Raw genomic sequence first — 12,999 nt, forward strand, 5'->3', positions numbered from 1 at the left:
ATTTTAAATAACCTATTAATTTTCATAAAGGGAAACAGTACATCTGAATAAGATTTAGTAATACCTCCTTCCCGCTCTGCCTCCCCCAGGTTCTCTTCTCTCTCTCCTCCTTTCCTCTTAGCACACAGACAGAGATAGAGACAGACATATATACACACACCATTTCATGCATTTTGCTTTGGAATTAACATTATCAATTATGTCCTCCAACTGTAAGCTGGTATTCTGGCTGCTGGATGCCCGGCATATTGACTGTGTTCCAGCTCCTACCTGCCACCCCTCCACATCTCTTCCCTCTGCCTCATCTTGCTCATCCAAATTCCAATTTATGCTGTCTTGCATGGTGAACGTATCTCTGTAGGATGTCGTTTAGTGCTTTTTAGAACAAGGAAGGATATAAATAAGTGAAAATTCATGTGCTAATATAAGCCTAACTAACCAGGGAGAACGACATCTCTACAGGCTGTAGCTTTTCAAAGGCCTTCCCCAGAGTTCTAGTTCATCCTTGATAGAACTGTACCTAAGCCCCACCTGAAAATGGGTGACTATGAGCCTGGGCTGGGCAGATGGGCCCATCACCTTGACTCTCATGCAGTTCACAAAGCATGAGCCTAAGCTGGGTTCTATCCATTACTAGCTATACAGTCCCAAGGTATGTTACTGTCTCTGAACTTGGCCAAAACTAGAGGTAACAAGCACCTTACAGGCTACTATGAAGTAAGTGTCCATGAGGGTAATGCCAACCTTACTGCCTGGCACACAGAGATGTTCAGTGAACACTCGTGGCCTTCCCTTTATCAGTTCACTCATCTTTAAAGTCTAAAGACTTTTGTCGTGTAGTCTATCCTCTTCTTATTTTTCTGCACTTTCTTCAAGTTCTGTGTCCAGAGGTCAGAGAAATTAAAGTGATGCAGAAGATGGGGGCAGCCTCTGTGCTTCAGACCTGCATCCTGTGATAGACAGGGGTGTCAGTACCTTGAAGGCTCTGAGCACTGCCAGGGGGTCATCACTTGTGAGTCGGTGCACGAGTGAAGGCCAGGCACGATGAGCCAGGGGAAGGAGCTGATTCTTGTGGGTCTGTAGAACCTGTACACACAAACCCAGCACGTCCAAGACCTGAAAGAAAAGACAGGATTTTAACAGTCAGTAGAGCTTGAAACCAGATGCCTGGGACCAAGTCACAGTTCAACATAGTGAGCCTGAGAAATACATTAAGATAGTAATAGAAACTTGATACACCTTTTGGTCCCAAAATGAACCTAATTTCCCAGTTTTGGCTACTCCTGTTTACCTAAGTCCAGGCCAGGTATTAGGGGACACCCAGCATACAAGGACAAAATATATACACTTCCTTGCCTTCATAGAATTTAGGGTCACCTGGGAAAGACCTTAGATATCATTCCATAGAGAAAAAGCTGGCTGCTGTGCCAGGAAAGACTGTAAAAGGTGCAATGTAAAGAAACAAACAGAAACCTTTAAAGCACAAACTTGGGAAGGTGTCTCTAAGGAATGGCTTCTAAAAGGAGACACAAATGGTGATCGGGCAGGCACTAGTTCAGCTGAATCAAAACAAAGAAAACCCTGAGGCTGGGATGAACCTTAGGGATAAAGTGCTTACTGAGCATGTGCAGTGCTTTGGGTTCCATACATAGCACCAACCAAACAGCAACCCCAAAAAGACCCAGAGTGGGTCCTGCTTAATAAAGAGGGCAACCACAATAGGAGAAGAATGAGATGGAGTTGGACCATAAAGGGCATGTTAAGAATCTTTCATTTTGCTGGGCGGTGGTGGCGCATGCCTTTAATCCCAGCACTTGGGAGGCAGAGGGAGGCAGATTTCTGAGTTCGAGGCCAGCCTGGTCTACAGAGTGAGTTCCAGGACAGCCAGGACTACACAGAGAAACCCTGTCTCGAAAAACAAAACAAAACAAAACAAAACAAAACAACACAACCCCCCCCCCCCCAAAATAAAAGAATCTTTCATTTTGTGCTAAGTATACTGGGGCATTTCCAAGTGTCTTAGCAGAGAAATAACCCAACACAGCCATGTTTCTGAAGATCATCCTAGCTGCTGAATGAAGAAGGCATTTGAAGGGTGTTAGGGAGAAGTGATGAGGCCCTGAGGAGACCACAGCAAAGATGTGTGGTCACATGATCTTGGCAGAACCATGAAAAGACTTGAACCTGTTCTGGAAAAGATTTGAGCCATTTGACTTCAACAGTACTGTGAGACATGGACAGAGCTGCTCAGAGCCACTGAAGGAGACAGGAAGCAGGGAGGTAGAGCAGGCTGAGAAGCTGGTGGGGTTGAGTCTTGTTGCTGCTATCAGAAGTAGGCGGGAAGCTGAGGGCCAGCCAATCTTACTAGAGAGGTTTGGGTTAGCCTAAATGTACACTGACCTTTTAGTCTACTACTGAATACTGACAGCCAGCATCAACTGTAGGTAGTGGTCAGGACAGCAACAAACACAGGCTTTGCAAGGACAGGTGCCTTCAGACAGTGTAAGGCTGTGTGCCCTCGAGTCAGAAAGACAGAGTGAAGGTGGCCAATGGAGTCTTACGAGGAGCCTCCTACAACCAGCTGACTCCACAGCAAAGTCACAGAATAAGAGAGGCCATGCCCCTGGAGGAGACAGAGTTGGCAGGTTAAAGAGAAAGCTTAGCAGGACAGAAGAGAGCAAGAGTGTAGCACAAAAGGCTTTGGTTGAACTGGCTGCCTTTGTCACTGTCTGGACAAACTTCACATCTTTTTTCGTGGACTCAAAAATGTCCATTTTCTACCTCTGCCAGGAATGTTCTCCTTGCCTTTGTCCCTTTGCAGATAGCTCTTCAACCTTTAGAAATGTTTCTGCCTCAGAGGCCTGCTTGGCTGGGTAGCTGGACTCAGTAAGTAAGTTCTGTCTTATGGATAGATTACCTTCTCTACCACAGTGCCTGTTTATTACCTCCATAGCACCACCTACATTTGGATATGTATATGTATTGGCCCCTCCCCACAATAGGTACAGAAGTCTGTGTAAACAGGGCTCATATCTGTACCACTGTCTTCTGCATGCCCTCTGTATGACCTGCATAAGGGCTCAATAAGGGAGGGAATGAATGAATATACATGCCACACTCCAGGCTCTCGTATCTCCTATTAGATGAACAATCTTGGAAGAGTGACACCCTTGTCCTCATTTTCCCCATGCAGATGTGAAGGCTCACTCAAGGCCCTGCTGGTAAAGGGCAGAAGCATCATGTTAACTCAGCTATGTGAGTCTAACTCCCACACTCACAGGCTTTTAAAAGAATTTTCTTTTCTTTTCTTTTCTTTTCTTTTCTTTTCTTTTCTTTCCTTTCCTTTCCTTTCCTTTCCTTTCCTTTCCCTTTCTTTCTTTCTTTCTTTCTTTCTTTCTTTCTTTCTTTCTTTCTTTCTTTCTTTCTTTCTTTCTTTCTTTCTTTCTTTCTTTCTTTCTTTCTTTCTGGTGTGTATGTGTGTGTTGTCTATGTACCACAGTATGTGTGCCACATTATTGTAGAGGTCTTGGGAATTGGTTCTAATGTGTGGCTAGCCCAACTGATATTCATTCACTCATCTTTGAGACAGGGTTTCTCTGTGTAGTCTTAGTGGTCCCAGAAGTTGCTTTGTAAATGGTAGATAAGGTTGGCCTTGAACTTATGTAGATCTACCTGCTTCTGCCTCCCAAGTGCTGACACTAAAGGCATGTGCTACCACACCTGGCACCAACTAATACTGTTAATAAGTGTCCATATAGCTGTCTCAAAGATGAAGATTATTCAGAAGGCTCCAAAATAGTGCCTAGACACTAAAATTGAATCCTTGAAAGTCACAAGTACCCAGCTCCAAATGCTTGTGGAATGTGGAATGGGCAGATGTCTCATGAAGACTGAAAAGGCTCCGTAACACAGACTCCGACACTGGCCATAACATGCAGATCACGGTTCCCTGCCTGTACCCCATCATTTATCAAGGCCACTGATGCAGAACAATAAGATGGTTGTTTTCCCTCCTGTTTGAGGTCAGAAGAGGCCATGCTTTTCTTTGGCTTCAGAACTTTTCTGGAGTGATTATGCAGTTCCCCCTCCCCTTTGTCCTTTTACTGAGTCCCCGTGTGGCTCAGTCCTTGTGATGGGGGATTGCCTGGGAACTTCTGACACATGAGGAAGTCAAATTGCAGGAAGTGTTAGATTTTTTTTCCTATGATGAAAATAGAAATAGAAATAAGGGCCAGGCTTAGAACAACCACTTTAAGTTACTAGAAGCTGCATCCTGCATTAAGTTAGCACAGAGATGATAGCCTTTCGAAGCACATGCTATTCTTTGCCTTGGGGACTCAGTGAACCCACCAGGCTCCACAGTTTTCAAGGTAGGGGACTCAGCTCCCTCTTGGCATTTGAGCTGATAGACAAAGATGTTAAAACTGTCATCCCACAAAAAAAACAAAACAAAACAAAACAAAACAAAACAAAACAAAACAAAACACCTTCTCTTGATGCTTCTTAGAAACATCAAACATGGACCAGGAAATGAGGAAATCTGCTTGCTTGTCCAGTCACCACTGACCATAGCACATCTCAGACAGATATGCTCTACAGGAAGAGAAGGGCCACACACTGACCTTTAGGCGGATTTTCAGATTTGCATCTGATGACAAGTGTATGCAGCGCTCCATCACGTCCTTGGCTATCTGGATGTGCACTGGCAGTGGTGGCTCCACATCTGGAAGGGCGTCATTCTCATCCACTTTGGGAGGGGCTGACAGCTCCTCTGAAAGAACCGAATTGGTGAGAATGCTTTACAGAAAGGTGTTCCACACAGCATGATTGCCAGCTTCAGACTCCAGAATAGGACTTAAAAGGAAAAATGTCTGTAAGGAATTTAGGCTAAGTTACACAAGTCAAGAAGTTTGCCAGGTGTGGTGGCACACACCTACAATCCCAAGAGGCTAAGGGGCAGGTGGATATCAGAATCTAAGGTCAGCCAAGGCTGCTTGGTAAGTGGCACCTATCTCCCTGCCTGCCAGATACAACACAGGCTGTATGATATGAATTTCTGCATGGGAGGAAGAATAACAAAGTATTGGGAGGGACAGGAAACAGGATAATAGACTACTTAAAACTCTTTTTGGGGCACAGTTCTAATTTGAAGCGCCAGGCTGGGCAGTGTCTGGTGTGGCCTTTTCTCCGTTTTCTTCTTTCTTTTGATTCATCCTTTGACCATAGAGGGCCAAAGCTTATCATTTCTACTAGGATCTTTGGGTGGCCAACAGCAACACTTCCTTATCTTTATTTGAGAGCTGACATTACACGGCAGCCTGGTGCAATATTCAGATATGGGGCTTGGACCGGGGAGACTCTACAACCTGTTAACACCTCCGTCCACTGTGCATCACCCCACCTGCACCAAAGGGAAAAGGCAGATATCCACTTGCTGACAAAGACTGACTGAGGAAGATGTCTCATCATCTCTCTGCCTGAAACCCAGGCCCCATTTCCACCCTACAGGACTGTCCTGTCTACTTAAAGGCCCCACCCTGTTCCACTATCCCATCAGCAGCTGTAAGCATTCCCACTGGGCTGGGCACTGCTTCCGTAACTTTTTCTGGGTTCAGATTCCTCTACTGGAAAATTTGAAACTTATAATATAGCCTGTACTAGGCTCCATAGAAGCTGAGAAGATGAATGGAACTGTATCTCAGAGAAAGAGACTTTGGATGTATAAGGTGCCTTTATGTGGTTAAACAGAACATTCTTGTCAAACTTTTATCAAGACCAACAATCTTATGAAGTCAAGGAAATCAAATACCCATGAAGACTGGGAATTGCAAGAGTGACAGGGCTAGCCTGCTTTTCCTCAGGGGGTTGGTTGGATGGGAGGAGAGCTGCTGTTTGAAATTTACCTGTTGTGGAGTGCTGTGTCAGGGATGTGAGCTTCTCTTTTTGGAGGAAGGTTTGATTTATTCCAACTGATCACAGCAACTATCCACTAAAACCAGATCTTTGTGTGATCATGTGTATGTGTGTATGTGTGTGTGTATTCATATAAAGGCTGGAAGTCAAACTTGGACATTGTTCCTCAAGTTATCAACCTTGTTTTTGGAAACAGGATTTCTCATTTGGTCTGGAGCTCACTGACTAGACTAGGCCAAGTGGCCAGAGAGCTCAGGGACCTACCTATCTACACATCCTAAGTACTGGGATTACAAGCCCATGCCAGGCTTTTAATGTGAATTCTGAGGATCAAACCTTGGTCCTCATGCTTGCACAGCAAGCATTTTACTGACTGAATTATCTTACCAGCCCAAGAACCAGAGATCTTAGTCACAGAAGAACAGATTTATTGACAGATTTGAATTTTGGATCAAAATGACAACTTTGATCATGATAGACCCAGTCACTCCCCCTTCAGAGCTGTAGGTTTGGGTAAGGTTGGAGTGTGGTTCACAGAAAATTTTGGGCTGGCTCAGCAAAGAAACAGAAGACAAAGCCTGGCAGGCTACAGAGCGAGCGCTCTGTCCATGGGAGTCACACCAGCTCTACTCTAGATGAGACTCATTGGACCATCCCACTGCTCAGAAGGGAATCTGCTGCATTCACTGTGGCGAGCTCTGCTCTCCTGTTATCCTGAACAGCACACTTTCATGTTATCCTGGATGGATGTGTTGGCTCCAACTTACTAGAATCAGAGCACAGATGGGAAAATGAAAAAGAAAAAAAAGAAATCTGCTCACTTCCAACCTAACAAACTAATTTAGGACTCAGTTCGATTTAGGGTAGTCCTGGGACTACCAAGCTCATTATGACTTGGCATTTTATATTTGCAGAGGTGATTCTAATAATTTATTAATCCTTCCGTGACCTGAAGTTCCAGATTGAGTTTGTGAATAAAACAAGAGGCCAGAGCCGATACTGGCTTGAACTCTCTTTTTCCCTCCTCTCATATAAATAGGTAAGAAAAACACTGCAATCTTTCTCTACCAATATAGATGAAGCTTATGAATAGACAATGGACCTGTGGGAATAACAGGAAGAAGCATAAAGAAATATATCCAACTTGGGCAGTAATCAAAGGCATGCAAAGTGCAATAAGAAGCCATTTTTAACTTGTCAACATAGAAAAAAGTGAAACAAGTAATTTCTGCATCCTTGCCATTGTTGGGAAGATGTGGATTGCTCTGGCTGTCTGCAAGGCAATCTGGTCAGCATCAGATGATGTTCTTATCGTGGACTGAGAAACCCCATCATAGGACTTTATAGAGATGTATGCAGGTGGAAAACTCACACAGAAGCATCCCTTGTCACACTGTTGATCACAGCAAGGCTAGAGGCAACTTCAACTTCACATGGGAGATGGACGCTTGGTAGCTGCCACTCCAACACTGAGTATAAAAACCTGGAGTGTCCTTTTAATGAGACCCAGAAAGGATGTGGTCCATTTAGACTCTGGTGCAGTGGGCACATGGCAGAACCTGGTAGTAGTAAGTCCTAGGTTCAGTCCGAATTAGCACAAAACAAAAACTATTCACAACCATGTAAAAGAAAAGCAACTATGTAAAAAACTTCGTTTAAAAAAAAAGAAGGTAAACTGGAAACAGTTTAGTTTACACACACCTATGTATGCACAGCATGGGTTTTGGGGCAACTTTTCTTCTCTTCCACTTTCTGCAATGATTTTGTTGTTTCCACAATGATCTGTTTCACGAAAAAAAAAAACACTGAAAGCAAAACAAATAGCAATTACCTTCTTCAGCTTCAAGGTCAGAAACATTCCCCTCTGCCACATCCTTCTCTTGGAGGTAGCTCAGCACAAACTGCTCGATGTCCCCAGCCGTGGTGCTAGCCTCACTAGTTGCTGGTCTTTGCCTCCCTTCCTCTTCTAAACTGTGCTGTTGGAGGTGCCCAGCAGAATCCGAGTCTGGGAACCAAAGTGCTGAAAGAAAACATTATCATGATGACCCTGGTCATTGGTGACAGGCACTCCCACTTTATAAGGAGATTAAGCTCTTTGGCAAGACTGGCATGGCTCTGAATGATCCAGAAACTGACTACTTCCTGGAACCTGGCCCCACCACTCCAGACAGGTGCCTGACAACTTGCTGTTTTTCAATGGCTTTAGTAGGTGAGGCATTTTCCTGCCTCAGAACTCTTACATACATCGATACACATAGCTCTCGAATGGCCAGAACATGTTCTTTACATCTGGCTAATTCCAAATCACTTCACAATTTAGAACAACCACAGAATGTTCCCAGTAAAGCCATCCCTTGCACAGCACAATGCTCTTCCCCATGTATTTTGCACTGTATTTATTTTGTGTGTACTGTTTGGTATGTAAATCTTCACCATGGAACTCTTGACCCTAATATGTCCATAGCATAGGGTGGGACCTCAAACACTGCAGAATGAAAATCCATAAAACTGGAGAAGAAACACAAATGATGTAACTCTGAGGACAAGATATAATCCTTATTAGAAGACTTCTCTCTTCTCACTTGGGACTGTAACAGAAAATGCTCCAGTGCCTCTGACATGTCACCACAGAATAAACTTTAAGCCATTCCAGTGGTTTTCAGTTGTGCCCTGAGGGGCTGTAGGCCTCTGTAGAGATCATGATGGGAAAACCAGGAGGCAGCAGGTCAGGGTCAATGTGCAGTGTCCACGAGGGGCTACATTCCTTTATTTGACTATGGCAGTTCTAATCTCAACCATTCTTGGATACTGAGGCCCTTCAAAGTCTTTAATTAAACAAGATTCTGAATACTTGACCACACCTCCAATCTTACAGCTGCTGGTCAAGGCCCTCCCTTCTGCAGAGGACAGGACAAAGACCTGCCACTTTTAGCACCTGCTAATCTCCTTTTCATTAAGGAGCCATTGCCTAGAACCAGAATAGCAAAAGGGAGGTGACAGGTTCAGGCACTGGAGAGTCTCATGGAGCAGATGCTTGAGAGGCCAGTGTCCTGGCCACTAAGTGGAAGTTCTTACACAGAGTAAAGCATCCTTTTAAAATTTAATTTAATTTAATTTTGAAGACAAGGCAGAGACCATCGACCTTTACCTCCTGAGTGTGGGGTGTAGAACTGTGCTAAGTGTGCCATTTCTTCAGTGTCCCACTCCCAGGAATAAATTACACTGTCAGGTGCTGGTCCCAATAGCTGGAGTCCAGCACAGCACTTCTGCTGCTGCGGGTCCCCTCTGCAGACTACATCCAAAGCTGGTGGCAGACTGGAAAATGTCTTTGCTCACAAATAGGTTTTAAGCATATGAAAAGAAGCTCAACCTCATTCTTCATGCAAATTACAACTATAATAAGGTGCTATTTTTCTCCTATTGGATTAGCCGAGATCAAAAGCTCAGTAATAAGAAAGTATGGGTGAAGGTGTGGCAAAATTGGCACTTTTACATTGCTGAAGGAGCTCAAATTGGTACAACCTCTTAGGAGAACAATTTGATACTCTCAATCAAAAATTTAAATGTAAAACTCTTGAACAAGTATTTCTTTTAGGAATTTATACTACTGATATACTGAAGGCAAAAGACAGTGCAGCAAATGTAATTTGTGGCAAGGGCTGAGAAAGGACTGAAATGCCACCTGAGAAAGGGCTGGTCAGACTTAGTGCTGTGACACAGTGGGGTGTGATGCAGCCCTGTGTGCATGGGGTAACCCCGACCCCCAGTGCAGACTGTGACAGGAAGACTTCCTGGTTCACCCCTGCTGGGAGTGGTTCTGCTCTCACTGGGGCGCCTGATGCTTTTTAGTCAGTGCATAGAAAGCGTGCATGTTCAGAAACTCAATGCCCTAAAACATGTACCTGGTTCTTTCATGACTTTTCAGAAGTTCTTTTGAAAGCAACTTCCATTCTTATCTTACAAGAAAGGCCATCTGTTAGGCAATTTGATGACAAGCTGAAATGCTAGCTGCTGTAATCTGTGAGTGAGCATTAATTTTATGCCTTATTATTCAAAATGCAATTACATATTGAGTTGTTTCAAAACTTGTGGAAAACCCATCTTCAATTTTGTTTTACACCTCCACCCCAATACACAATGTCCCAGACACTTCAAATGTCTGTATTTTCTTTTCTGTAATGCGGATGCTACCCTTCTACTTCAATTTTAGAAAGTGTTATATAGGATGTTTCAACATTCCTCCTTCAGATTACTAAAAACATCAGAAATCTAAGAAAATTAAATTCCAAAATCCAAATGTGCTACCTTCTGAAAAAGACACATTTCCTATGCTTTAATTTTTTTTATATTACTTTATGTATATGAGTGTTTTGCTTGTGTGTATGTCTGTGCACCATCTGTGTTCTGGGTGCCTGCATGAGTAAGAGGAAGGCATCAGATAACTTGGGACTAGAGTTACAGATGTTTGTGACTCACCGTGTGAATGCTGGGAGTTGAACTTGGTCTTCTGCAAGAGTAAAAGTGCTCTTAGCCACTGAAAAACCCCTCCAGCTTCCTAAGCCTTTTTGTAAAATGTTTAAAATTTAAGGTGAAATATAATCTAGCTCCCCAATGTAGCAGAGACGGGACATCTGGGCCACAGAAGCTGGTCCCAGTCTGTAATGTCTAAGTAGTTAACTGCCTTAGTTGGAGGTCCAAGCCAGTCTAGACTTGTGTGGGTTTTGTTCATAGCTGCTTCGCTAGTGACTATTAGTGCAGATAGGAGTTATGGTTAGGATCTGAAATGCCCCCCAAAGGCCATGTCCCTTAGCTAGTGGTGCTGTTACTGTAAGATCTGGGACCTGGGTGGAAGAAGTAATGACTGTAGGTCTATCCAGAAGTCCCCAGTGCCATGACATGAACAGTTTTTCTCCACCATGGCCCTTGATCAAAATGCATCTACCTTACCACAGCTCTAAAAAGCAACAGAAAAGGCTGACTCTGGACTAAACTTCTGAAACCACAAGCCAGATAAACCTGCTCTCCTTTAGGGTATTTTAGCCTCAGCTACTTTGTCATGGTCTTTGAGTGACTATAGTCCAGATCAAACTTCTTCTCTTGGCCCATGTGCCCAGTAGGACCATCCTATTTCCTGTTGAACCCTGTATTAAACTCTCTACATTTTCTCCAAACACTTCATCCCACATGCAAATAGTATTCACACCACTCTGTGGAAAGTATTCTTAGAATCATAGAAAAAGTGCCACAGCCATGTCCAGCCTGGCAGCCTCCTCTGCCTTCAGGACACAACCTTAATGGTACTTCCCAGAGAGGCTCTCCCTGACCGTGCAACTTAGAGTAGCCTATCCCTGTTTCTCCCTTACATAACGTTTTCATTTCCTTCAAAGTGCTTATCAGTGGCTTCCTGAGTTTGCGTAATGCTTTCATTACTTGTTTATCATCTCTCTCAGTAGCAGGAAAGCACCATGTTTGTTTATCTTGTTCACTGCTGTATTCTCACTACTTAGTGTAGCATCTGACATATAGCAGGCATTCTTTATGAGTGAAGCAAGCATTCACGCTGCCTGTGAATGTTCATGAATGAACAAGCGAACACTGCAAAATGTCACCTCAGAGCAAAGCATAGTCCTTGTCCCAAATGCTTCTCTTGAGAAAGTTTCTCACATGATCTTGTCCTTTTAACCTGATAGAATGAGGTCAAGGATCTTTCTTCTGCCTCAGGGGCTATTAACAGCACTGGAGATAAGTTCTTTGGATAAAGGCACCAGAATATAGCTCAATGTTTTTCATTCAATGATTAACTGTCCAGCTGAGGGATTTATTTATTGATTAGACATGGTCTTGCTATATAGCTCAGGCTCGCCTTGAATTCATGATCCTCCTGCTTGAGTTTTCCTGGCAGCTGGGATTATAGGTATGATCCCTACCAACTTTGGCTTTTTTTTATGGTACAAATTGTGCCATGTTAATGGTGACACAACAGGATCAAAATAGAGAAGAGACAATTAAATCAACTTGTACAATTAAAAGGTTAAAAGGAAGGGCTGGAGAGATGGCTTAGTAGGTAAGAACACTGCCTACTCTTCCAAAGGACATGGGTTAGCACAACATGGTAGCTTACAGACACCTGTAACTCCAGTTCCAGGGGATCTGATGCCCTCTTCTGGACTCTGAGGACACTGCATGTATGTGATGCATATTCCCACTCCCACAAACAAACACCCCAAACAAATCTTTAAAAAAAAAAAAAAAAAAAAAAAAGTTAAGAATGGTCATAGTCACATTCAATCCCAGCACTTGGGAGGCAGAGATAGCACAGCAGTTAAGAACACTGGCTGTTCCTCTAGAAGGCCCGGGTCTAATTCTAGGCACTCATATGATGTCTCACAAGCTAACTTCAGTGCTAGGAGATATAGCGCCCTCTCCTGGCCTCTTCAGTTACCAAGTACACACGAGTAGGCATAAATACACATGCAGGCAGAACACTCACATATATAAAATAAAAATAAATGTTTTTTAAAGTTTTTAGATTACTGATGTCCAGCATGGTCCACATGGCTATAAAAACCAAACAGAATTAAAATTTCAATTCCCTACTGGATATAATGGTTCACACCTGTAATTTCAGCACTAGGGAGGCTGAGGAGGAGGAGGAGGAGGAATGCTGCAAGTTCCAAGTTTAGGCTATATACCGAGTTCCAGGGCAGCCTGAGTTGCAGAGTGAAACTCTGTCTTTAAAAAGGCACCAAACCAAAATATTCAATTCCCCAGTAGTTTTAGCCACACACGGCTACTGGCTATTTTGTACTGGGCAGAAGAGACAGAACAATACCAACACCAGAAAATTCTATTAGCGGGTTAGGGATAGAGCTCAGAGGTAGAATACCTGCTTAGCACACATAGGTCCTGAGTTCAATTCCCAAAGCCAACCACTACCCAAAGAAAAAAAGAGAAAAGAAAAAAAGAAAAGACAGGAAAGGAAAGGAAAGGAAAGGTTCTGCGTGCTGCCACGGCTCTGTGGTGGAGCACTTTCTGCAGCTCCTGGTCTCCACTAGCACAGACGCTGGCAGCTCTAAGCAGCACCAG

The 12,999-nt window shown here is 43.6% G+C and overlaps 1 protein-coding gene across 1 annotated transcript in view; it reads right to left on the reverse strand.

Annotated features, from left to right (window-relative positions):
* Positions 1–12,999, reverse strand: part of Tti1 (TELO2 interacting protein 1) — a 45,635-nt gene that overhangs the window by 12,751 nt on the left and 19,885 nt on the right. The window contains exons 3-5 of the mRNA XM_034494101.2: positions 7,745–7,933; positions 4,623–4,771; positions 976–1,116 (exon numbers count right to left, since the gene is read on the reverse strand). Of these exons, the coding sequence (XP_034349992.1) occupies positions 976–1,116; positions 4,623–4,771; positions 7,745–7,933 (479 nt within the window). The remainder of the gene's footprint in view (positions 1–975; positions 1,117–4,622; positions 4,772–7,744; positions 7,934–12,999) is intronic.

This window comes from Arvicanthis niloticus, chromosome 2 (genome assembly GCF_011762505.2).
Source record: "Arvicanthis niloticus isolate mArvNil1 chromosome 2, mArvNil1.pat.X, whole genome shotgun sequence".
Taxonomy (NCBI): domain Eukaryota; kingdom Metazoa; phylum Chordata; class Mammalia; order Rodentia; family Muridae; genus Arvicanthis; species Arvicanthis niloticus.